At 35.5% G+C, this 24677-nt stretch overlaps 2 protein-coding genes across 2 annotated transcripts in view; both read right to left on the reverse strand.

Annotated features, from left to right (window-relative positions):
* LOC136031148 (protein timeless homolog) overlaps nt 1-20974 on the reverse strand; it is a 117136-nt gene extending 96162 nt beyond the window's left edge. Inside the window, exons 1-3 of the mRNA XM_065710470.1 lie at nt 20820-20974; nt 15174-15430; nt 3403-3520 (exon numbers count right to left, since the gene is read on the reverse strand). Coding sequence (XP_065566542.1) covers nt 3403-3520; nt 15174-15430; nt 20820-20912 — 468 coding nt within the window. The 5' untranslated portion in view covers nt 20913-20974. The remainder of the gene's footprint in view (nt 1-3402; nt 3521-15173; nt 15431-20819) is intronic.
* Nucleotides 9850-24677, reverse strand: part of LOC136031149 (hemicentin-1-like) — a gene marked incomplete at its 5' end in the record, with an annotated part of 290871 nt that continues 276043 nt past the window's right edge. The window contains 1 exon segment of the mRNA XM_065710473.1: nt 9850-9863.

Below are 24677 nucleotides of genomic sequence, written 5' to 3' on the forward strand. Positions count from 1 at the left end.
TTGTTCCATATAGTCGAAAACCATAATAACTATGTCTTTAGGAATGACTTACTCCCCCACAATCCCTGGGGGAGGGGCTGCAAGTTACAAACTTTGACCAGTGTTTAGATATAGTAATGGTTATTGGGAAGTGTACAGACGTTTTCAGGGGGATTTTATTTTGTTTGGGGGGTGGGGTTGAGGGGAAGGGGCTACATGGGAGGATCTTTCCTTCGAGGAATATGTCATGGGGGAAGAAAAATTCAATGAAAAGGGCGCAGGATTTTCAAACATTACTATAAAAAACAAAGAAAAAATAAACATGAAAAGTTTTTTCAATTGAAAGTAAGGAGTAGCATTGAAACGTAAAACGAACAGAGATTATTACGCATATGAGGGGTTCTAAAAATACTTTAGCATAAAGAGCAAGGTATTTAGGAGGAGATAAATACCTCGCTCTTTATGCTAAAGTATTTTTAGTAATTTCAACTATTTATTCTACGGCCTTTCTAATTCAGGGGTCATTCTTAAAGAATTGGGACAAAACTTACGATTTAGTGTAAAGAGCGAGGTATTGACGAGGGTACAAACCCCCTCGTATACATAATAAAAATATAAGAATATAAAAGTGTGTTTCGTCAGCTGGCACGTACGCAGGGTGGGGGCCTTCGGCCCCCCCCGAAACTTTGTGAAATGTTTAATTTCCCCATGGTTTCTTGGGATTTCTGGCAAAAGTAGGACATTTATTAAGAATCTAGATACATGTGTGAAGCCTTTTTTGGGGGATTTTGCAGCATGCCATTATCCGGTCAAGTCACTGCCCAATTATTAACCCATTTTCTGTCTAACTCTTTACCCTCTTTGAAGTAATTAGCAACTGTGCTGTTACTTTTTTTGTAAAGAGAGTTTGCTTTCCACAGCAAAATAGAATTATCCTACATATTAGGGCGTTTACCCCCCCCCCCTCTTTCAGGATAAAGTACAGCTTTTAATGGATCAATTTTGGAAACTATCACTTTTCATCAAAATCTACGTTTTTGCAATAAAAGAACTACCCCCCACAGAATCCATATTGCACTGTTAACCCTAAAATTTCCCTTTCTGTGGGATATAATAGATTAATCACTGGTTCTAAATCGCTATGAACATAACCTGAGCCTAAAACATACTGTTGAGGCTTCAATCTTCTCCCCCCCCCCCATCCGCTACAATACTACAGGATCTGTATTTTCCGATATACCTGCTTTTTGCATTACTAAATAAAAAAGTGCTACTTTATATCTGCTGTTTCGAAGGTTTTGCCCCCCCCCCCCGAAAAAAAATTCCTGCGTACGTGCCTGTACGTAAGTTAATTATTAAGTTACGTATATTTTTTACTAATAAAAACGTTCGTTAAAAATTAAAAGTTCTAGTTGGATTTTAAGTAACCGAGAAATTGGAGGGCAACTAGGCCTCCTTCCCCACCCCTTATTTCTCAAAATCGTCTGATCAAAACTAAGAGAAAGCCATTTAGCCAAAAAAAGAATTAATATACAAATTTCATTTTAATAATTTATGTGCGGAGAGCCAAAATCAAACATGCATTAATTCAAAAACGTTCAGAAATTAAATAAAAAAAACTAGTTTTTTAACTGAAAGTAAGGAGCGACATTAAAACTTAAAACGAACAGGAATTACTCCGTATATAAAATGGGTTGTCCCCACCGCAATCCCTCGCTCTTTACGCTAAAGTTTGACTCTTTGCCACAATTCTACTTTTTAAAACAATTAAAAGCTTTAGCGTAAAGAGCGAGGGATTGCGGAGGGGACAACCCATTTTATATACAGAGTAATTTCTGTTCGTTTTAAGTTTTAATGTCGCTCCTTACTTTCAGTTAAAAAAACTAGTTTTTTTTTATTTAATAGATGAAATAGAATGCGGATTGTTGGCAGCATAGAGTATGATGTAATTGAATATGAAACGACGTCAACACGAAAAGGAAAACACTTTGACATTCTCACATGAAGCAGTAGATAAAAAGGTAGACAGATCTAATTTCGATCTGGAGCTCGATTCATGCAAGCATGACAACTGTTTCGTTTTTGGTGGCCGAAAAACATTAATAGGAAGGAATAAATAAAATTTGACTAAATTTAAAAGTTCCATTTTTTAAGATCTGTGTTAAAGTCACCACAAATGAAAATTCAATTTATTTGTTAATCGAAAATTGCAAATGCATTAATCGTAATTAACGAAGCGCAAGCTTCAGCAAATTTACCACGAAGAAACTCATTTAGATCATTCTTTGGCACATACACATACACAATTAAACAAATGAATCAAAATCGGGCGAAATGTGAACATCAGAAGGCTCAAAAAAGCAGAACAATTTATTCAGTGCAAAATCTGTTCCTCCGGAATGATGGACAAATGTAAGCCTGGAAGGGCAAAGAGATATCTCATTTTAATTCCAGCTCTAGCACATTATTAGCATTCAGGAGACATTAAGAAGCACAGACAATTTCATGACTATTAAAAGACTTTCAAGAGCTCATGAGCTTCTCGTCATCACTAGGAGTATCTTTATAAAATAACGCTAGGACAGATATAGGTAGTTGTACCAGAAACAAGGATCTGAAAACAGATCAAGGATCGGCGTACTGGATTTCCCCGAGACTACTTGTGCATGAAAGTACTTCTTAAGCTTGAAACACACCAGGCTATTGTTGCGATGATTCTCTCCACAATTAGCACATTCGACAATCTGAGAATCTAATTGCATTTCCTACATCTAACAAGGTTTATTCCATGAGCTCAGGACAAAACAGGCTACTGCTAAAATAATTCTTTTCGCACTTAGCACGTTTAATAATCTGAGCTGAACATACTTGAGCCTTATAAAAGTAATCACCTGCACATTTTTCACATCTAAGAGGGTTTTTACGGTTTCTTATGAAATGTAAAAGTTTATGTCTGAATAAATTCCCGAAATTATAAGAAATTTCTATACGACTTTAAAATTTAAAAGCAGCAAATCCCTTCCCTTACATTCTCACCCTGTATACTTGATCCTAGTTGTTAACAAGTTCAAGAATAGTAAACTATTAGTAGAGTTGACCCCCAAGAGCGTTATCAAACCCATTTTTAAGGTTTGTAATTAAAATTTCTATCTTAATTTTTACGTTTAAATTAAATTAAAGGCGAATTATAAAAAACAAGGATCCCATGTCCATGTGTCATATCTATCCAGAGTTTTGGAATCGCTAGAAGTTACTAAACTATTTTAACCTTATTTCAATGTGCTTTAGTTCAATTTCAATAACAGCTGGATTGAACGATCAGGAAATCCGTTCATTGTAAATGATACAAATCACAATAGCCAATAAGAATTTTTTTCTTTTCATTAATATAATTATCATTATTAGTATTTAGTGTGATCCTACCTTCAACTGATCTTGTGAAAGATCTCCTGGGTCAAAATTTGGCTTCATAACTGTTGCATCTCTCTCGCCCACTGACTTCACCCCTTTGACTGAGTAGATACCACCAAAACGAGAGTGCCTGAAACAGATTTGATATAAAACTTTATTTTTGGATAACTGATCTACTTACATTAAAATTACAATACAAGGAAAAGGGACCTCTTCTGTCTTAATAAAATTAAGATAAAAATCAAGTCTAGACACAGGGTGGAAACAAAATCCCTCAAGATTGATCCTAGGAGTTCTAGATGAAAAACGGAAAATAGGGCGTATAAATGATTTTTTTTGTATTTTTGACTGCTTTTGAAGTCTCCAATGCTTTCAAAGGGTCAGACCTGTATTTGAGGAAATAAGTTTCAAGTGCTTTAGTATTTTTTGTTTTCCTTAGAAAAAACATTAATTGAAATATAGCGCAACACTACTTATTATGGCACAGTAGACTGATCTTTGCTTGGCAAAACGAGTCAAGAGTTTGATCCCAGCCGCCACAGTGCTGACACAAGCACCTTTGTAGTGAAGAAGCGCCAAAAATCTATAGACTAGACTAGTTTAGTACCACTCATGGTAAGCAAAGGGAGACCACTGTCTCCCTTTGCTTACAGTAATCGAAACTCTGAGAGCCGAAAATTGGCGGATAATACATATGAACGAAAAATCTATTGTTTATGCTAATCGAAAATAAAAACAGGGTTGAATGGAATGGAAGCTTAGTGGGACAACTTTAAATAATCTTTTCCGATATTGACTTCAAGCCTCCATTTCATTTTGGACACGAAAGACTCGATGACCAGCAAAACCATCCTTTTTGCCCCAGGAAAGAATTATAAGTAGGTTTCCAAAATCTCAGATCACATACGTCAACCCAGCCAGAGGTCCACAGTTTTCATAAAACCACTGAGTAAGACCTTTGCCACTTTCTCACCACAAGCTGAATTCGCCAGCTTAGAAAAAAAAACAAAAAAATAAAGTGTTCCTCAATTTCTAGAGGATACTAACTAGTGTAACCCTTAGTTTTGTTTTATTACATATTGATAAATAACTGCGGCTATTCTTTAACAGAGTATACACATAAGATCTTGACTATTTAGAGATCCCAAATCTTGAAACTAGATATGGTTAATGCCCCTTATTAATTTCCTCCTATGCCTATTTTTTTGGAGATTTGCATTGTTCCTATGGTTGATGATCTCTCAATATTTCTTTTTTTTGCTAATCTTATGTTTAAAGTTCAACTTCCTCGTGAACCTCAGCTCGCCTCTCTCCTGTCTTGTCCCTTTAGTCGCTCTTTATGCGTTATCAAATTTGTGATATTGTTTATGTGTTATCAAATTTGAAAGAAAGCAAAAGTATGAAAGAAAACGTACAAATAAGGTATTAGTACTACTTTTCATGTGACCATTTTCCTCAAGGAAATTCTATCCCTAGCTCTACGGTGCTTAAAACATAAAAACAACTACATTACGTTAATTATCTTTACTGATTAACACTTTAATACAACTCATTTCTGTAAACTACTAAAATTTTCTTACTTCTGTTTAACCTCGTTCTCAAATTCCACCAGGTTTACGTGATTTAAATGCATAAAATCCTTTTCCGAACGAAAAACAAACCTATTAATGAAGCTGTAATCCTGTTTCTGGAAAAGGTTACGACAAAACTATAAGAAGGTGCTGTAAAGTTAAATAAGTTATTAGAGACGTCGAGATTTAAAAAAAAAAGTACAAAGAAAATACAGGAGAGTAAAATGAACTATTAGAAAAATTAAATCCAAGTACCAAATCTCACAAGAAACATATTAGAATTTTCCAAGATTTTAGCACGAGGTGTTCGAGATACTTATGGTCGATTTCCATTCTCAAGGTTCTAAAATAACCGGAATTATTCCGGTTAAAAAATATCCCCTTTCGAAGAATAACAGACAAAGGGACCTTAATCTAAGTATATATATATATATATATATATATATATATATATATATATATATATATATATATATATATATATATATATATATATATATATATATATATATATATATATATATACTAGCTGTTGGGGTGGCTCTTCGCGCCACCCCAATACCTAGTTGGTGGGGCACTTCGCGCCCCCCCAAGCCCCCCCCCCCCGCGCGCGTAAGTCGTTACGCGCCATATTAGTTACGCGCCATTGTAGCTGTGTCCTTGTGTCCCACCTGTGAATAGAGATATATATAAATTTATATTTTTAGCTACGTAAAACATGCGAATATACAACATTCTTCGCTGTCCCATTGTCTGTGCATATAAATAGCATTTATATTCCCTGTGTCCCGGTCGTCATTTGTGTCCTGGTGTCCCAGTTTGTATTTTCTCTTTGAGTGTCCCGGTCGTCATTTATATTCCCTGTGTCCCAGTGTCCCGGTCGTCATTTGTGTCCCGGTCTTTAATTTCTATTCAAACAATCCCTGTGTCTCAGTCGTCAGTTATATATCCCGCCTGTGCCCCCGGCGTCCCCGTTGTAGTTGTGTCCCTGCGTTCCGGTCGTCATTTATATTCCCGGTCGTGACTTGTGTCCGGGTTTTTAACTTAAATCTGGTAGGCATTGATGACCTTATCCAAGTCAAAATCCCAAACCCAATCATCATCGCTATCATTTTCAGTTTTGATATGTTTTGACTCTCGCTTTCCAGGTGGATTTTCATCTAACTGCGCGGTTTTGCGTTCTTTAGCCGCAAGCCTGTTTTCTTGCTGTTCTTGTGATTCCTCGGCACGCTTTCTTTTCTTACTTTCTCTATCAGCTGCAAGCCTGTTTTCTTGCTGTTCTTGTGATTCCTCGGCACGCTTTCTTTTCTTACTTTCTCTATCAGCAGCAAGTTTTTTGGCATAGACTCTTTGAGCAGCTTCCTCGGCTGTTGCCATTGTAGGTTCTTCAGTCATTTTACAATTAAACATTTTTCCGTGAACGCATGTCTTAAATACCATTAATGACGTCACCGTCATAGCAAAAATGACGACAACTAACTTCATGACGTTAGTCGACACAGAAACATGACGTCACCTGACAGACAGACACACAGACAGACAACTTATTTTTATATATATAGATATATATAGATATATATATATATATATATATATATATATATATATATATATATATATATATATATATATATATATATATATATATATATACTTTTGGCCCTTACCTCTTGTAGGCTTCTATTTTTTTTTTCGCTGTATAATCGGTTGTTCTTATTTGGCCTTCCTTTTCACCCTCTTGGATTCATTTTCTTCCGACTCTTCTATCGCTTTTTTAGCCCTTCCTTTCTCCGTCAACCTTTACTGGGCAAATAGCTTTCTTTTGGCAATCTTAACGTTTAGATTTTTATCTACAGCAAAGCTTAATGTAGATATTTCATATTTGCTTATGTAATTTTTTAGCGGCTTAAAACGGAACTTACAATATTGGATTCCATTGTCGAAATAAAATTATAAAACAAATAAATTATACAGCTGTCATATTTTGGAAATAGCTTAAACACGTCAAAATACTTATACAATGCCATTTATGCAAATGTCTTTTTTTTCAAAGATTTTTCTTATTTTCCTTTGTCTTATTGACAAAGGTTAAACCCCTTGGGTGAAATGAACCTTACTTTATCTGACTTCAGTAAATTATCGTACAAAAGATATTTTTTTTGAATTATCACTCTCTAATAAAGGGATTTATCCTTATTTGAACTTTTATATCTCGTCATGGAAAGGCAGTGTGGTCTTCGAAATTACCCTAACTAGCCTTTTCTTATGAGAAACACATATAATACTTAGATTTCGATTGGATGAACTGAAAAATCAAATAAATCAACCTGGTAAATGTAGTATTTCTATACAGTAGCTTCTCAACAAAATACTCACCGACCCAAAGGAACGAGCTCCTACGGCCCTAATAGGTCAAACAAAACTTCCAAAAATAGGAAAAAATCTGACCAAAGGTAAAAAGTTGAAATTTCACCTTATATTTCTGGTAAAAACGAGAATGACATATAGCTTGCCTCTAGTATATTCTATGTCGAACATTTTTAAGGGTTAAGAAACTTCCTATTACCATCGCATTTTGTGATCTAACACTAATGATAAGGCATCTAAAACATAGGGCATCTATTTGAAGGGGGCCGGATGCCCCGGGAGCCTTAAATGCCACTATTTGTATGCTTAATAGTTTAAGACACTTACAAGGGCCGAAATTACAAGAGAATTAATCGCATTTAAAACTTAGGAAGTTCTCAACTAGCTTAATGTGTGCTTCTAAATAAGCGTCAAAACATGCTTACATAACTCTCAAGTTTGAATGTTTCAAGAAAATTCCAAAAAAATATGAATTAATTACTGTAAAATAGAAAAATATATAATGCCCATAGAATAATATGTATTTTTGTGGAGCCAAATTCGACTATCTCTACACCAAAACCTGCCTACACTCACTTTCTACAATACAAACTACACTCCAAAAATCGAGGGCATTTTAACTTAATAATTTGACATAGCATGGTGTATCTTTGAATGTTTGCGACTTATCCAGGAATGTATCTTTGCGACTTTCTTTCTGCAGTTTGTTTGATCGAATAAGTCAACATAGTTCTGATTGGTTGATTTGTATTAAAATCTTAAGGAGTTTGCAGTCTTTCTGGATCAATGGACATTTCTCTAGCAAAATCTTATTGAGAGCCCAAAACATTCTAGGCATAAATTCAGTACAGAGGTTTTCAAGCGACAAGAGGATACCAAGTATATATGCTTTCATTGCTGTTTTATTTGCAACTAAAACGTATCTATTGGCGGCGGCTTAACGTAATATTTGATTAAAGTCATACTGTATTCATAAACAACTGTCACGAGCAAAAAAAGCGGAATTCACGGTTTGCATCAAGTAACGCTAAGACTGAAACATCAATCAAACAGTTCGTGGTAACGAACTGTAGTAAGGAGCGACCCGGCTCAATAGTAACCAAAACTCTAAAAAATGGAATTTTGATACCAATAGCTACATCAAAAGAATTCCATTTTAATGCTGATTTTAAATATATAAGTTTCATCAAGTTTAGTCTTACCCATCAAAAGTTACGAGCCTGAGAAAATTTGCGTTATTTTAGATAATAGGGGGAAACACCCTCTAAAAGTCATAGAATCTTAACGAAATTCACACCATCATATTCAGCGTATCAAAGAACCCTACTGTAAAAATTTCCAGCTCCTATCTACAAAAATGTGGAATTTTGCATTTTTTGCCAGAAGGTAGATCACGGATGCGTGTTTATTTGTTGTTTTTTTCCAGGGATGATCGTATCGACCCAGTTGTCCTAGAATGATGCAAGAGGGCTCATTCTAACGAAAATTAAAAGCTCTAGTGCCGTTTTTAAGTGACCAAAAAAATTGGAGGGCACCTAGGCCCCCTCCCACGCTAATTATTTTCCCAAAGTCAACGGATCAAAATTCTGAGATAGACATTTTATTCAGCGTAGTCGAAAAACTTTATAACTATGTCTTTGGGGACGACTTACTCCCCCACAGTCCCCGTGGGAGGGGCAACAAGTAAAAAACTTTGACCAGTGCTTACATATAGTAATGGTTATTGGGAAGTGTACAGGCGTTTTCAGGAGGATTTTTTTGGTTGGGGGAGGGGTTAAAAAGAGGGGGATATGCTAGGGGAACATTCCATCGAGAATTTGTCATGGGAGAAGAAAATTTCCATGAAGGAAGAGCAGGATTTACTAGCATTATTTAAAAAAAAACAATTAAAAAATAAATATGAAAAGTTTTTTCAGCTGGAAGTAAGGAACAGCATTAAAACTTAAAACAGAGACAGAAATTATTACCCATATGAGGGGCTCAACTTCTTCTAATACCTCGCTCTTTACGCTAAAGTATTTTTAGTAATTTCAACTATTTATTCAACGGCTTTTGTGATTCAGGGGTCATTCTTAATGAATTGGGACAAAATTTAAGCTTTAGTGTAAAGAGCGAGGTACTGACGAGGGGGCGAACCCCCTCATATATATAATAAAACATGAGAATACAAAAGTTCTTTACGTAAGCTAATTTATAAGTTACGTAAATCTTTTACTAATAAAAAGATTCGTAAAACATTAAAAGTTCTAGTTGCCTTTTTAATACACCCCCTAAAAGTCAGAGAATCGTAAAGAAAATCACACCATCGCATTCAGCGTATCAGAGAACCCTATAGAAAAAATTTCAAGGTCCAATTTACAAAAATGTGGGATTTCGTATTTTTTGCCAGAAGACTAATCACGGGTGCGTGTTTATTTGTTTTTTTTTTGTTTTTTTTTCCCATGGGTCATCGTATCGACCAGGTGGTCCTAGAGTGTTGCAAGAGGGCTCATTCTAACGGAAATGAAAAGTTCTAGTGCTCTTTTTTAAGTGACTGAAAAAATTGGAGGGCACCTAGGCCCCCTCCCACGCTCATTTTTTCCCCAAAGTCAACGGATCAAAATTTTGAGATAGCCATTTTGTTCCGCATAGTCGAAAACCATAATAACTATGTCTTTGGGGATGACTTACCCCCCCACAGTCCCTGGAGGAGGGGCTGCAAGTTACTAACTTTGACCAATGTTTACATACAGTAATGGTTATTGGGAAGTGTACCGACGTTTTCAGGGGGATTTTTTTGTTTGGGTGTGGGGTTCAGGGGAGGGAGCTATATGGGAGGATCTTTCATTGGAGGAATATTTAATGGGGGAAGAGAAATTCAATGAAAAGGGCGCAGGATTTTCTAGCATTACTATTTAAAAAAAAACAATGAAAATATAAACATGAAAAAGTTTTTTTCAATTGAAATTAAGGAGAGGCATTAAAACTTAAAACGAACAGAGATTATTACGCATATGAGGGGCTCTAAAAATACTTTAGCATAATGAGCGAGGTATTTAGGAGGAGATAAATACCTCGCTCTTTATGCTAAATATTTTTAGTAATTTCAACTATTAATTCTACGGCTTTTCTGATTCAAGGGTCATTCTTAAAGAATTGGGACAAAACTTAAGATTTAGTGTGAAGAGCGAGGTATTAACGAGGGGACAAACTCCCTCATATATATAATCAAAAATATAAGAATATAAAAGTTTGTTATGTAAGTTAATTCTTAAGTTACGTATATTTTTTACTAATAAAAACGTTCGTTAAAAATTAAAAGTTCTAGTTGCCTTTATAAGTAACCGAAAAAATCGGAGGGCAACTAGGCCTCCTTCGCCACCCCTTATTTCTCAAAATCGTCTGACCAAACTATAAGAAAGCCATTTAGCCAAAAAAAGAATTAATAGCAAATTTCATTTTAATAATTTATGTACGGAGAGCCAAAATCAGACATCTATTAATTCAAAAACTTTCAGAAATTAAATAAAAAAACAAGTTTTTTGAAATGAAAGTAGGGAGCGACATTAAAACTTAAAACGAACAGAAATTACTCCTTATATGAAAGGGGCTTTTCCTCTTGGACACCCCGCTCCTTGTGCTAAAGTTTGACTCTTTCTCGCAACTCTACTTTTTAAAACAATAAAAAACTTTAGCATAAAGAGCGGGGTGTCGAGGAGGAAAAGCCCCTTTCATATAAGGAGTAATTTCTGTTCGTTTTAAGTTTTAATTTCGGTCCTTACTTTCATTTCAAAAAACTTGTTTTTTTATTTAATTAACCAAAAAATCGGAGGGCAACTAGGCTTCCTCCCCCGTTCTTTTTTTCTCAAAATCATTCGATCAAAATTATGAGAAAGCCATTTAACCAAAAAAAAAAAAAAAATGCAAATTTCGTTTTGATTATTCCTCTGCGGAGAGCCAAAATCAAAACATGCATTGATTCAAAAACGTTCAGAAATTAAATAAAAAAAACTAGTTTTTTTAACTGAAATTAAGGAGCGACATTAAAACTTAAAACGAACAGAAATTACTTCGTATATAAAAGAGGCTGCTTCCTCATCAACGCCCCGCTCTTTACGCTAAAGTTTTTTACTGTTTTAAAAAGAAGAATTGAGAGAAAGAGTCAAACTTTAGCGTAAAGAGCGACCCGTTGATGAGGAAGCAGCCTCTTTCATATACGAAGTAATTTCTGTTCGTTTTAAGTTTTAATGTCGCTCCTTACTTTCAGTTAAAAAAAACTAGTTTTTTTTATTTAATAACGATCATAGTAATAATAGAAAAAACGATTTAAAAAAAAATTATAAGAAAAAAACAAGAGCTAAGAGCTCATATGAAACTTGTGACGAGGCATGAAGAGCTAAGAGCCAAGAGATCATTTGGTATGAGCTCTAACAAAATTCTATGAATCAATAGATTGATTTAAAAGGAAAATAAGAGGGTTAATGCCGGTCAGGATTTAAAATAAGAGCTTCCAGACGATGTCCTTCTAAATATCAAAATTCATTAAGATCCTATCAGCCACTCGTATATTATAAATACCTAATTTTTTCTTATTTTTCCTCTCCCTTTAGCCCCCCAGATGGTCGAATCTGGGGAAACGACTTTATCAAATCAATTTGAGAAGCTCCCTGACACGCCTACCAATTTTCATCGTCCTAGCACGTCTAGAAGCACCAAACTCGCCAAATCACTAAACCCCTCCCCCCAACTCCCCCAAAGAGAGCGAATCTAGTACGGTTCCGTCAATCACGTATCAAGGACATTTGCATATTCTATCCACCAAGCTTCATCCCGATTCCTACACTCAAAGTGTTTTTTAGATTTCCCCCTCCAACTCCCCCCAATGTCAAAAGATCTGGTCAGGATTTGAAGAGCTCTGAGACATGAATTCCTTCTAAATATCAAATTTCATTAAGATCCTATCACCTATTCGTAAGATAAAAATGCCCCAATTTTCATATTTTCCAAGAATTCCGGTTTCCCCCTCCAATCCCCCCAATGTCACAGGATCTGGTCGGAATTTCAAATTATATTTTTAAAGCACAAGATCCTTCTAAATATCAAATTTCATCAAGAGTACGGAATATCACCTATTCGTAAGATATCACCTATCACCTATTCGTAAGATAAAAATACCCCAATTTTCACGTTTTCCAAGAATTCTGGTTTCCCCTTCCCATCCCCCCAATGTCACAGGATCTGGTCGGAATTTAAAATTCTGAGCTTTAAAGCACAAGATCCTTCTAAGTATCAAATTTCATTAAGATCTGGCCACCCTTTCGTAAGTTACAAATACCTCAATTTTCGAAATTACCCCCCCCCCCCCCCCAACTCCACCAAAGAGAGCAGATCCGGTCCGGTTATGTCAGTCACGTATCTTAGACAGGTTTTTATTCTTCCCATCTAGTTTCTTCCTGATCTCACCGCTTTAAGTATTTTCAAAGATTTCCGGTACCCCCCAACTGCCCCCCCCCCCCCCCAGTTACACTGGATCCGGTTGAGATTTAAAATAAGAGATCTGAGTTACGAGTTCCTTCTAAATATGAAATTTCATTAAGATCCGATCACTCCTTCGTAAGTTGAAAATACGTCATTTTTTTCAATTTTTTCAGAATTAACCCCCCCCCCAATAGAGCGGATCCGTTCCAATTATGTAAATCGTGTATCTAATACTTCTGCTTATTTTTCCCGCCAAGTTTCATCCCGATCCCTCCACTCTAAGCGTTTTCCATCATTTTAGGTTCCCCCACCCCAAACTCCCCCCAATGTAATCAGATCCGGTCGCGACTTAAAATAAGAACTCTGAGACACGATATCCTTCTAAATATCAAATTTCATTCAGATCCGATTACCTGTTCGTAAATTAAAAATACCTCATTTTTTAGTTTTTCAGAATTAACCCCCCCCCCAAACTCCACCAAAGAGAGCAGATCCGGTCCGGTTATGTCAGTCACGTATCTTAGAAAGGTTTTTATTCTTCCCATCCAGTTTCATCCTGATCTCACCTCTTTAAGTATTTTCTAAGATTTCCGGTTCCCCCCAACTGCCCCCCCCCCCCAATTACGCTGGATCCGGCTGAGATTTAAAATAGAGATCTAAGTTACGAGGTCCTTCTAAACATGAAGCTTTATGAAGATCCGATCACTCCTTCGTAAGTTAAAAATACGTCATTTTTTCTAATTTTTTAGAATTAACCCCCTGCTTATTTTTCCCACCAATTTTCATCCCGATCCCTCCAATCTAAGCGTTTTCCATCATTTTAGCTTCCCCCACTCCAAATTCCCCCAATGTCACCACATCCGGGACTTAAAATAAGAGCTTTGAGCCACGATATCCTTCTAAATATCAAATTTCATTGAGATCGGATCACCCGTTCATAAGTTAAAAATACCTAATTTTTTTAATTTTTCAGAATTACCCCCCCCCCCCCAACTACCCCAAAGAGAGTTGATCCGTTCCGGTTATGTCAATCATATATCTAGGACTTGTGCTTATTTTTCCCACTGTGTTTCATCCCGATCCCTCCACTCTAAGTGTTTTCCAAGTTTTAGATTTCCCCCTCCCAACTCCCCCCCCCCCCCAAATGTAACCAGATCCGGTCGGCATTTAAAATAAGAGCTCTAAGACACGATATCCTTCTAAACATCAAATTTCATTGAGTTCCAATCACCCGTTCGTAAGTTAAAAATACCTCGTATCTTTTAATTTTTCAGAATTAAGCCCCCCCCCCCCCAACTACCCCAAAGAGAGCGGATCCGTTCCGATTATGTCAATCATTTATCTAGGACTTGTGCTTATTTTTCCCACTAAGTTTCATCCCGATCCCTCCACTCTAAGTGTTTTCCAAGATTTTAGGTTTCACCCTCCCAACTCTCCCCCAATATCACCAGATCCAGTCGGGAGCTCTGAGACACGATATCCTTCCAAACATCAGATTTCATTAAGATCTGATCAACCGTTCGTAAGTTAAAAATACTTCAATTTTTCTATTTTTTCCGAATTAACGGGCCACCCACTCCCCCCCCCCCCAGATGGTCAAATCGGGAAAACGACTATTTCTAATTTGATCTAGTCCGGTCCCTGATACGATTGCCAAATTTCATCGTCCTAGCTTACCTGGAAGTGCCTAAAGTAGCAAAACCGGGATCGACAGACCGACAGAATTTGCGATTGCTATATGTCACTTGGTTAATACGAAGTGCCATAAAAAATAACCAGGTCTCAAGCTGCTTTACGAAGAAGGGAAACAAAAGAGACACGTTATGACAAGTTGAAATGTAAGAGCTGGTATCACAAGAAACTAAATCTAAAAACATAAGGGACAACGGGACTACATTTATTACAGATACCAAGACTTGTCCTGGAGATCCCAGATAAAGAGGGTGAAACCATAGCAGTAACTAAGCTAGCGAGTAAACTGGGATAGCTGAAAAGGCTAAATAAGGGAGACAGGGTTTAGTGGGGTTAAGAAAATTACTGAAAATGTTTACAGTAAGCATATTGGAAATGAAAGACTTAGTAAAACGCAAGCAAGTACCATCCCTCCTTTTTCGGTGGTAAGGTGTGTAGCTTAAGGAGGAAGGTATACGGAATTTTAATCTGTTTGTAAATAAGCCTGAGCGATATGCCAAGTCACAGCATAATCAGTGGAATAGTGGCTACCTACCCTACAAGAGACCGATATTCCGAGTCTAGCCGATAGCACATCTTTTATAGGAAACCTGTATTTTCTATTACAAATATCTACATTTTTCATGTCGTTTTCTCCAATGTATAACGACTTGGGGAAAGAAACTGTATACATATTTAAGGAACTTGATTATTTACCTTGTGCTCAACTTAAAATTCTTTCTCGACTTAGTCATATCTTCAACTAGTTTCTGTTTGACCAGAGAATTCGTACTCTCTTCACGTCTTGAAGCACTCATTAGTTTCCCAGCCGTTGCCAAGTCTTCTGCATTAGAATCTTTCAGCATTTTAGACAAAATTTCCAAAATGTGCATGCACAAATGTTGTTCTGAATCCGATGACGCAATATAAAGCATCAAATTATAGAATCCAGATTCATGGAGTGCCCAAATCACCTGCAACATTATTTCAGTTATACATACAAATCTAATAAATTTTGAAGACTAGATAAATTAAATAAATAAAAAAAAAATTTCGACTGAAAGTAAGGAGCAACGCTAAAACTTAAAACGAATAGAAACTATTACGTATATGAGGGAGTTTGCCTCCTCGTCAATACCTCGCTCTTTACGCTAAAGTTTTTTAGTTCTTTCAAAAGAGATATTTATTTTAATATAACGGTTTTTGTAGTTCAGGGATCATTCTTAAAGAACTGGAATAAAATTAGATCTTTAGCGTAAAGAGCGAAAAATTGACGACCGGGTGAAGCCCCTTTTATACGTAATAATTTCTGTTCGTTTTAAATTTTAATGCTGCTCCTTGCTTTCAGTTGAAAAAAACTTTTTATTTCTGATCGTTTCTTAATTTATGTTGGGAAATCTGGCACGCCCTTCATGGAAAATTCCCTTCCTCCATGGAAAGATCCTCCCATATAACCCCAATCCCTCCACCAGAAAAATCCCCCATGAAAACGTCTGCATACCTTGCAATAAAAAAAAAATACTAAATGTAAACAATGGGCAAATTTCACAACTTACAGCCCTTCCCACGGGGATTGTGGGAGGGGGAATTTTACACCTAAAGACATAGTTATTAGATTTTTCGACTATTTTGAACAAAATACTATCTCAAAATTTTGAACCGGTAACTTTAAGAAAAATGGGCATAGGAGGGGCCTATTTGCCCTCCAATTTATTTGTCACTTAAAAAGGGCAAAAGAACTTTTAATTTCCGTTTGTATGAACCCTCTTGCGATATTCTTGGATCACTGGGTCGATACGAACACCCCTGGGAAGAAAAAAAAAACAAGTAAACACACATCCATGATCTTTCTTCTGGCAAAAAATACAATACTCCACATTTTAGCAGATAGGAGCTTGAAACCTCTACAATAGAGTTCTCCAATATGCTGAACCTGATAGTTGGATTTTCATTGATATTCTATAACATTTAGGGGGTCTTTCCCCCCTTTTTTCGAAAATGAGGCACATTTTCTCAGGCTCACAACTTTTGATGAGTAACATTAAACTTGATGAAACTTATATATTTGAAACCAGCATAAAAATTCGATGCTCTTGACGAATATATTGGTATCAAAATTCTGTTTTTTAGAGTTTCAATTACTAATGAGGCGGGTCGCTCCTTACTTACAGTTCGTCACGACGAACTGTTTGATAAAACTTTTTAAGAACCGCGCAAAATAGTTTCACTCCAGTTAGTGCAGAGGATAGAATTGTGCACGAAGGCTCAGGGGTTTAATCATTTCACCATAGTGAATAGTGAGAAAAACAAAACGACAAACATAATGAAGCATAGGAAAAAAAAATTTCCCATAGGAAAATAATTTCAGAGTGAAGAAAAGAAAATCAAAACACAGTGCCGTTTCTTCTTGTAAAAAAAAAATTAAAAAAGAAGAAATACATCTTTAATTCTTTGTTTTAAAATCAAATTTAGTCACACTTAAGAAAGTAGCTCCAGGCGAGTAGTTTCGACATAAAAGGCTAATTGAGCGGACAGGTTTGTATATCGACATACTTGCGGAAAATTTGCTAGCTCAACAGAAATGTGCCTTTAGGCTTAGGTATTTATTTGACCTGTTCCCAAATAAGAAGCGACACATCTCAGAATCGAATGGAAATTTCAAAAAAATACCATTTCTTGTGTAGGTACGATAAATGGTATTATAAACTATGTGTATTTTCATTTCAAGAATTTTGGGAAGAATTACCTGAATTCTCCTACAGAACCGTTTTCGTTTGTCTTTCTTCCTCATTGGATGCATAATTTTACGTATGGAGAGAATATTACAATGGAATTGTCAAGTAAATAATTTGAATAAGTGAGTATAACAATAAGTAATCTTCTTATAATATACAGCTTTGAGTGGTTCCAGAACCCCATATCTTCGCTCCTCCAATCACTAAGTGCCAAGGGGTTGAGATAAGGAGCGTAATTTGCTATGGGGAAGTGGGGGCAACATCCTCTCCCAGACCTTAGTTTTCCTTCAGGCCCCAGTTGGTCTCCCCTCCCGGCTGAAATTTAGTTTCTCCAAAAATGTTGTCAAAACTACGATAAGCCTGCATAATTCAAGCATCCACTGAAACAGATCAGTTTTCTTTAGTACATCTTTTTATTACCTTTTTTATTAGTATACGGCTAGTTTTTCAGTTTTCTCTGTCATTTTCACTTGATTTGGGAAAATTGTCTCCGACTTTGACCCACCTCCCACACATGATTTTGATAAAATTATGCCATTCATTGGAGTACGGTATTATAATAATACAATACATAATGGGAAAAAAATGGGGAAATAGGATACCAAGTGATGGAATTTCCAATGTTGATGTCATTTTTGGACTTGAATTAATGGGAAACGACCTTTCGATTATATACTTTTTTGAATTATATATTATATTATTATATATAACAAATGGTATTTTTACCCCTCCTTACCTCACGTAGGGTGGAAATTGGGTACTAAGCGATGGAATTTTTAATTCAATTTCTCAAATAAAACAGAAATGAAAGTGAATAGTCCCATTTAACTTAAAAACAACAGATAGCCTACTACTATGGATGAAGAGACGAAAGCTGAAACTAACGAATATTAGAATAACACAGTAACAAATAAATTAACTAAAAGTTGTCACAGTATGGGCTTACCACACAACAAGTTCAATTTAATTTTGATATTTTACTATCCTAAAAATTTAAGCTTAAATAACACTATTTTATTAAATCTTAGCAATTTTTAAAGCGAACTATTCAATCTATTGAAGCCATATTTTGAATTGACATATGAATAAACAATTGATCAGTTTATTGTCTGTATATTTTTTATCCAGAGAGGAATATGCTTAAAAGGAAGAAATTGTGAATAAAAATTTATAGCATATCGGAGTAATGAAACCAGATTGGTTGTAGACAACAATTATTTTTGAATGTTACAGTGATAGAAAGGAGAAACTATTTAAAATATATATCACGGGAAATCCCTGTTAAAAGCCAAAACTCAAGGTCTATCTACATCCGCCCGCCAAATACTTCCTGAAAGTTTTAACTTGATTCCCAATCTGTTCCTGTGATACTGCTGATATGCAATTTTGATAATGCCTTTCGATATACTTCTACCCCCGTCCCCTAGTCACAATTAGAGGTACGCCTCGTCTCCGCAACACCCGAACCATGGATATTATGAAAGGTATCAAAGGGCAAGAAGGGTAGAGGGGAGGGCTGGTTCCCCTTCAATCATATTCAGCCCTTAAAAAGTACATTAGAATTTTCAATTTGCAACTTATTGAGCCTTCTCCCAAATGTCTACAACCATAGCTTCCAAACAAAGTAATCAGAAACAAAAACACAGGAGAGGCACATAACTCTTTACTAAGATAATACTCATGCATTGCCTCTGAATATAAATTTTAATAAATCAAAAGTAAGCTGGGTTTGCATTTTCTAGATCTCCTGGGTATATCTTATATAATTTCTATTAAACCCATGTCAATTCACTAGAATTTACCCTGTCATTATCATCATCTTATATTCTTGATCAATGCTTCTATAGTTATATTATTGCTAAAAGATCTGTTGCAATAATCAGGTAATTAAAAGAACCTTCAGCAACAGGTTCTCAAATAATATATAATTAACAAGAAGCATTAAAGGACACATCTAGACAATTTAAAAAAAAATTGCAAATATTTCATAAAATAAAAGTTTTTAGTGCGTTTTAGCATAGGGAATGTAAACAAAATTTATTGTCAAAAGAAGGCAATTAATTTGCAAGGAAGGGTAAAGGGGAAAAAATAATAAAGATAACCGGCTGTGAAGAGATTGAAAGCTTTTTCCAAAATTTCAATTCTGAATTTAGCAAGAATATGCCCAGCTAATGACATTCTTACCTATGAGAAAAATAAGGATGAGTAAAAATATCCAAGCTTTCCGGGTGAGGTAAAATCGTAAGTTGAGTACCCTTTTTTTTCAAGGCCTTCTATGTTCATTCTTTTGTCAAAGTATTTTATCATCAACAAAACTATGAGAAACTTTTTTTTTAAATAGCTACTACCTGTTTTGTCTGAAAAACCTTTAGAAACGTTGAGATGCTAAAGCTATGCTAGACCCATATCTTAGGATATTTTAAGACAATTAGGAGCAGGATTTTTAAACTTATCTAGCTTCAACAGGGATACCATATGAGTTAGTGCGGTGCTATATACGAGAATAACATTGCTGCGGTTAACGTAGGAATGAGGTTAGTAGTTGGTTTCGTATTGAATCAAGAGTTAATCAGTTACACCTACCCCCATTCATATGGATCATTTTGACGGATTCTGTCTAAAACAGTATGAAACTAGACATGGGAGAGCATGGAATCAAATACAAAAGTAAAACTCTCTCAAGCTTAGATTATAGTGATGATTTGAGTGTCCTTGATGAAAATGTGAGCAAAATCAATGATTTCTTGGAGGTTTTGAGTGTTTAGAGTGAGGGAACATGTTTAGAAATTAATGTTAAGAAGATGAAGTTGCTATGACTAGGAGTAGGTAGAGGTGAAGAGGTGATGCTGGGTAACAAGAAGATTGAGTGAGTGGATAGCTTCATTTACCTAGGTAGCACTACTAGCAAAAATGGTGGATGCAGTAAAGAGGTTAAAAATAGAATATCCAAGGCCCAGGTTTTCTTCTGCTGTTGGAAAAAGTTTAGAAGAATAGGAAGGTAAGTGTGCGGAAGAGGAGTTCTTAGATGTTTTCCAGAGGAATTGTCTATGCATTTTTCTTGGGTATTTGTCTCACAGACGATATTTCAAACAGTAGGCTATAAGGAAAAGCGTTTCTATTCCACTTTCTATGGCTATAATGAAAGAAAGATCCGTTCTTTTCGGCTAAAGGAAAAGCAGACTGTCCCCAAAATAGGATGGGATGAGGCCGTAACAAAGGGCTTAAGGGAAATTAAAACTTCTTGGGAGAAAGTAAAATGGGAGGCTTTAAACAGATTGAAATGACCCCAGACGGCTTGACTGCAGTGAATTGTTAGTAGTAAGAGTAGTAGGAATAGTACTTTAAGAGGGAATGGTGACATTAGCTTGGCAAAGAGCTTTTATAACATAGACGTTCCATTCCAAAACCAGACAAATTTCCACTCGGATTGTCTAAAGTTTTAGGCTAATACACGTAAATACCAGGATCTATAGAAAATAGAGGATGGGCATTGACCAAATAGCAGGATATTCCACGGAATCTACTAGTTAAAATACTATGCATAGTGAAGTTTGCAAAATAAAGGAAGTAGAAAACCCATATCCAAATCAGAGAAGAACCCGAAAAGCTTTTCAATTTTTTTTCCTACCTGATCATGAGACGATGCATCATCTTCAGTCCTTTTCAAGTCTTCGTTGCTTGGTGGTATGTGCAGAGTATTCCTAACTAAAATAAGGATCATCTCAATTTGGGTTTTGTCATCCTCTTGCCGACTGTCCCAATCCTTAAAAGGAAACAAAAATCTGACAAACAATAATCTATAGGCTACTCGGAAAGAATATAGAAGAAAATACTATCTTCAACTCAGAAAATGGAATAAAAACAATATAATAAAAAATTCCATTTGATAAGCTACTGAGAATAAAGTTTTCTTAATCATTTTTTTCTTTTAAATTGGGGTTGGGGCTTTCACAGCTTTCGATATCGACAATTTTGACACACATGATTCTCCACTTCCTTGGTTTTAACTTCCATATTTTGTTGCAATATCTGCAATATTTGTTGCAAGTACAAATTAAGCAAGATTGATCAGATATTTTTAAATTTATATTAATTCCTTGAATAAGATTAAATAAAAAAACAACTAATTTTTTTTAGCTGAAAGTAAGGAGCGACATTAAAACTTAAAACGAACAGAAATTACTCCGTATATGAAATGGGTTGTCCCCTCCGAAATCCCCCGCTCTTTACGCTAAAGCTTTTAATTGTTTTAAAAAGCAGAATTGTGGCAAAGAGTCAAACTTTAGCGTAAAGAGCGAGGGATTGCGGAGGGGACAACCCATTTCATATACGGAGTAATTTCTGTTCGTTTTAAGTTTTAATGTCGCTCCTTACTTTCAGCTAAAAAATTAGTTTTTTTTATTTAATAGCTGGACGTTTTTGAATTAATGCATGTCTGGTTTTGGCTCTCTGCACATATATTATTAAAATGAAATTTGTATATTAATTCTTTTTTTTTTGGCTAAATGGCTTCCTCTTAGTTTTGATCAGACGATTTTGAGAAATAAGGGGTGGAGAAAGAGGCCTAGTTGCCCTCCAATTTTTCAGTTACTTGAAAAGGCAACTAGAACTTTTAATTTTTAACCAACGTTTTTATTAGCAAAAAATATACGTAACTTAAGCATTAACTTACGTAACAAACTTTCATAATCTTATATTTTTATTATGTATACGAGGGAGTTTGTACCCACGTTAATTCCTCGCTCTTTACACTAAATCGTAAATTTTGTCCCAATTCTTTAAGAATTCAGAAAGGCCGTAGAATAAATAGTTGAAATTACTAAAAATAGTTTAGCATAAAGAGCGAGGTATTTATCTCCTCCTAAATACCTCGCTCTTTATGCTAAAGTATTTCTAGAACCCCTCATATGCGTAATAATCTCTGTTCGTTTTGAGTTTCAATGCTACTCCTTCCTTTCATTTGAAAAAACGTTTTCATGTTTATTTTTCATTGTTTTCTTATAGTAATGATAGAAAATCCTGCGCCCTTTTCATTGAATTTTCCTTCCCCCATGACAGATTCCTCCAAGGAAAGACCCTCCAACATAGCCCCCTCCCCTCAGCCCCACCCCAAACAAAATAAAATCCCCCTGAAAACGTCTGTACACTTCCCAATAACCATTACTATATGTAAACACTGGTCAAAGTTTGTAACTTGCAGTCCTTCCCCCAGGGATTGTGGGGGAGTAAGTCATCCCCAAAGACATAGTTATTATGGTTTTCGACTATGCTGAATAAAATGGCTATCTAAAAATTTTGATCCGTTGACTTTGGGAAAAAATGAGCGTGGGAGGGGGCCTAGATGCCCTCCAATTTTTTTGGTCACTTAAAAAGGGCACTAGAACTTTTCATTTCCGTTAGAATGAGCCCTCTTGTGACATTCTAGGGCCACTTGGTCGATACGATGACCCCTGGAAAAAAAACAAAAAAAAAAAAAAACAAATGAACACCCACCCGTGATTTGTCTTCTGGCAAAAAATACAAAATTCCACATTTTTGTAGATAGGAGCTTGAAACTTCTACAGTAGGGTTCTCTGATACGCTGAATCTGATGGTGTTATTTTCGTTAATATTCTACAACTTTTTAGGGGGTGTTTCCCCCTATTTTCGTAAATAAGGCAAATTTTCTCAGGCTCGTAACTTTTGATGGGTAAGACTAAACTTGATGTAACTTAATATATTTAAAATCAGCATTAAAATGCGATTCTTTGATGTAGCTATTGATATCAAAATTTAATTTTTTAGAGTTTTGGTTACTATTGAGCCGGGTCGCTCCTTACTACAGTTCGTTACCACGAACTGTTTGATACAAAATAAATTCAAGCATGATGCTTCTTAGGTATTTTGAAGAGTACTTACTTGTAACTGACTTTTCCCTCTTACCTGACTGAATACAAAAAGCAGATAAATAGACAACTACTTTCAGACGTAGTATGATATCCAGAAATTTATTCCATTGGCTTTCAGACAGGCAAAATTACAAAGGAATATTGCTAAAAAGCTAGTTTTTATAAATATTCTCTAACAAATGCAATTCCTTTGGCAATTTTGTAAAACAAACAAAAAGGAAATAAAATAGGACAATTTGGAATCTTCCTTTATATACACACACACTAGTTATCCAGTTAAAGAAGAATGAGGTGGTAAATTTTAATACTTGAAAAAAACGCAGGATATTCCATATGGGGACAACGACGGCGTAGTTTGTTTGGAAGATCTTATCTGGGATATTCGGAGGGAGCCAGTTATCGTCAAACAAGGATTAAATAAATTTATAATCTATATAATCTAATTTCCACTATCCGACCTCAGTAATTTTCATTAAACAAAACTCCTGAAACATAGAATCAAAGAGAAAATCGTACAAGGATAAACTCATAAATATCGCAACATGGCAATCATTTAAGCATCATTTTCCTTTATATTTCTTCTCAGCAATCGAAAACCTTATTCGAGGGTAAAAATCGTTTTTGACGAGCCAAAAATCGTAAATTATGGAATTATGGTGATCGTGAAGAGCTCTTGTTTTTAAAAGAGGCCAAGTAAAGCCCCTAGCAAAGTGACAATTGTAAATCCTTATGGTGATCATAAAATCGACATTTGAGGACGGTAGGACCTCGTTAAGGTATGATCAGACCGATGGAATTTTCACAATTATTATTACTCCAGCAAAATGGCAATAGTTCAATAGGTTGGTTTCCATCGAGAGACTGCGTTCCTGTTTAAACTTTGTCAATTAGAGTTTAAAAATTTTACCATATTAGGCTAAACGATAGTTGTCTATTTGTTGACAAAGAACACTGTCTTGTAGCCAAATGCAAGAATGTGCCTATCCCTATGCAGGATAGGCTAAGGAGGACAATCAAGCCTTGATAGGGGAATTTTGCATTGTCAGACTAGTAGAGGGTATATATAGGAATCTGACTTTATTAGTTCAAAATTTGTCCCTTCTTATTTAAATCAACATATACTGCAATTTTTAAGTCTGTTCTAGTTGGATGGCTTTGTTCAGCCACTTCTGATAGCCTAATCTAGTGGTCGGCAAAGTTCGACTCTGGAGTCACCTGTGGCTCATTGGTCCCTTAAGTGTCGCTCAGGCACAAACATCCCCAGAAGGCCCAATCGTATTTTCGTTAACAATAAAAGCTTGATGAAAAAAAAAAGAAGAAAATGTATCCTATTTTGAAATTAAAATTCTTCTATAAATCTTGAACAAGCATAAAATTTTTGTTTAAGTTAGAGGATTTTAAGAACAAAGCAGATATTCTGAAAACAATTAAGGATTTACCATTGTCTTCCAAAACCACTAAAGATAGATCAATTAAGGTTTGTTCGAATATATAATTCGAACAATACTATATAAATAATAGGATTGTTACTTCTCTAAGGTAAGACCCATAAGAAGATATCACAAGTGCGGTAACTAAGTGTATGGATAAGCATCATA

The sequence above is a fragment of the Artemia franciscana genome, chromosome 9, assembly GCF_032884065.1.
Source record: "Artemia franciscana chromosome 9, ASM3288406v1, whole genome shotgun sequence".
Taxonomy (NCBI): domain Eukaryota; kingdom Metazoa; phylum Arthropoda; class Branchiopoda; order Anostraca; family Artemiidae; genus Artemia; species Artemia franciscana.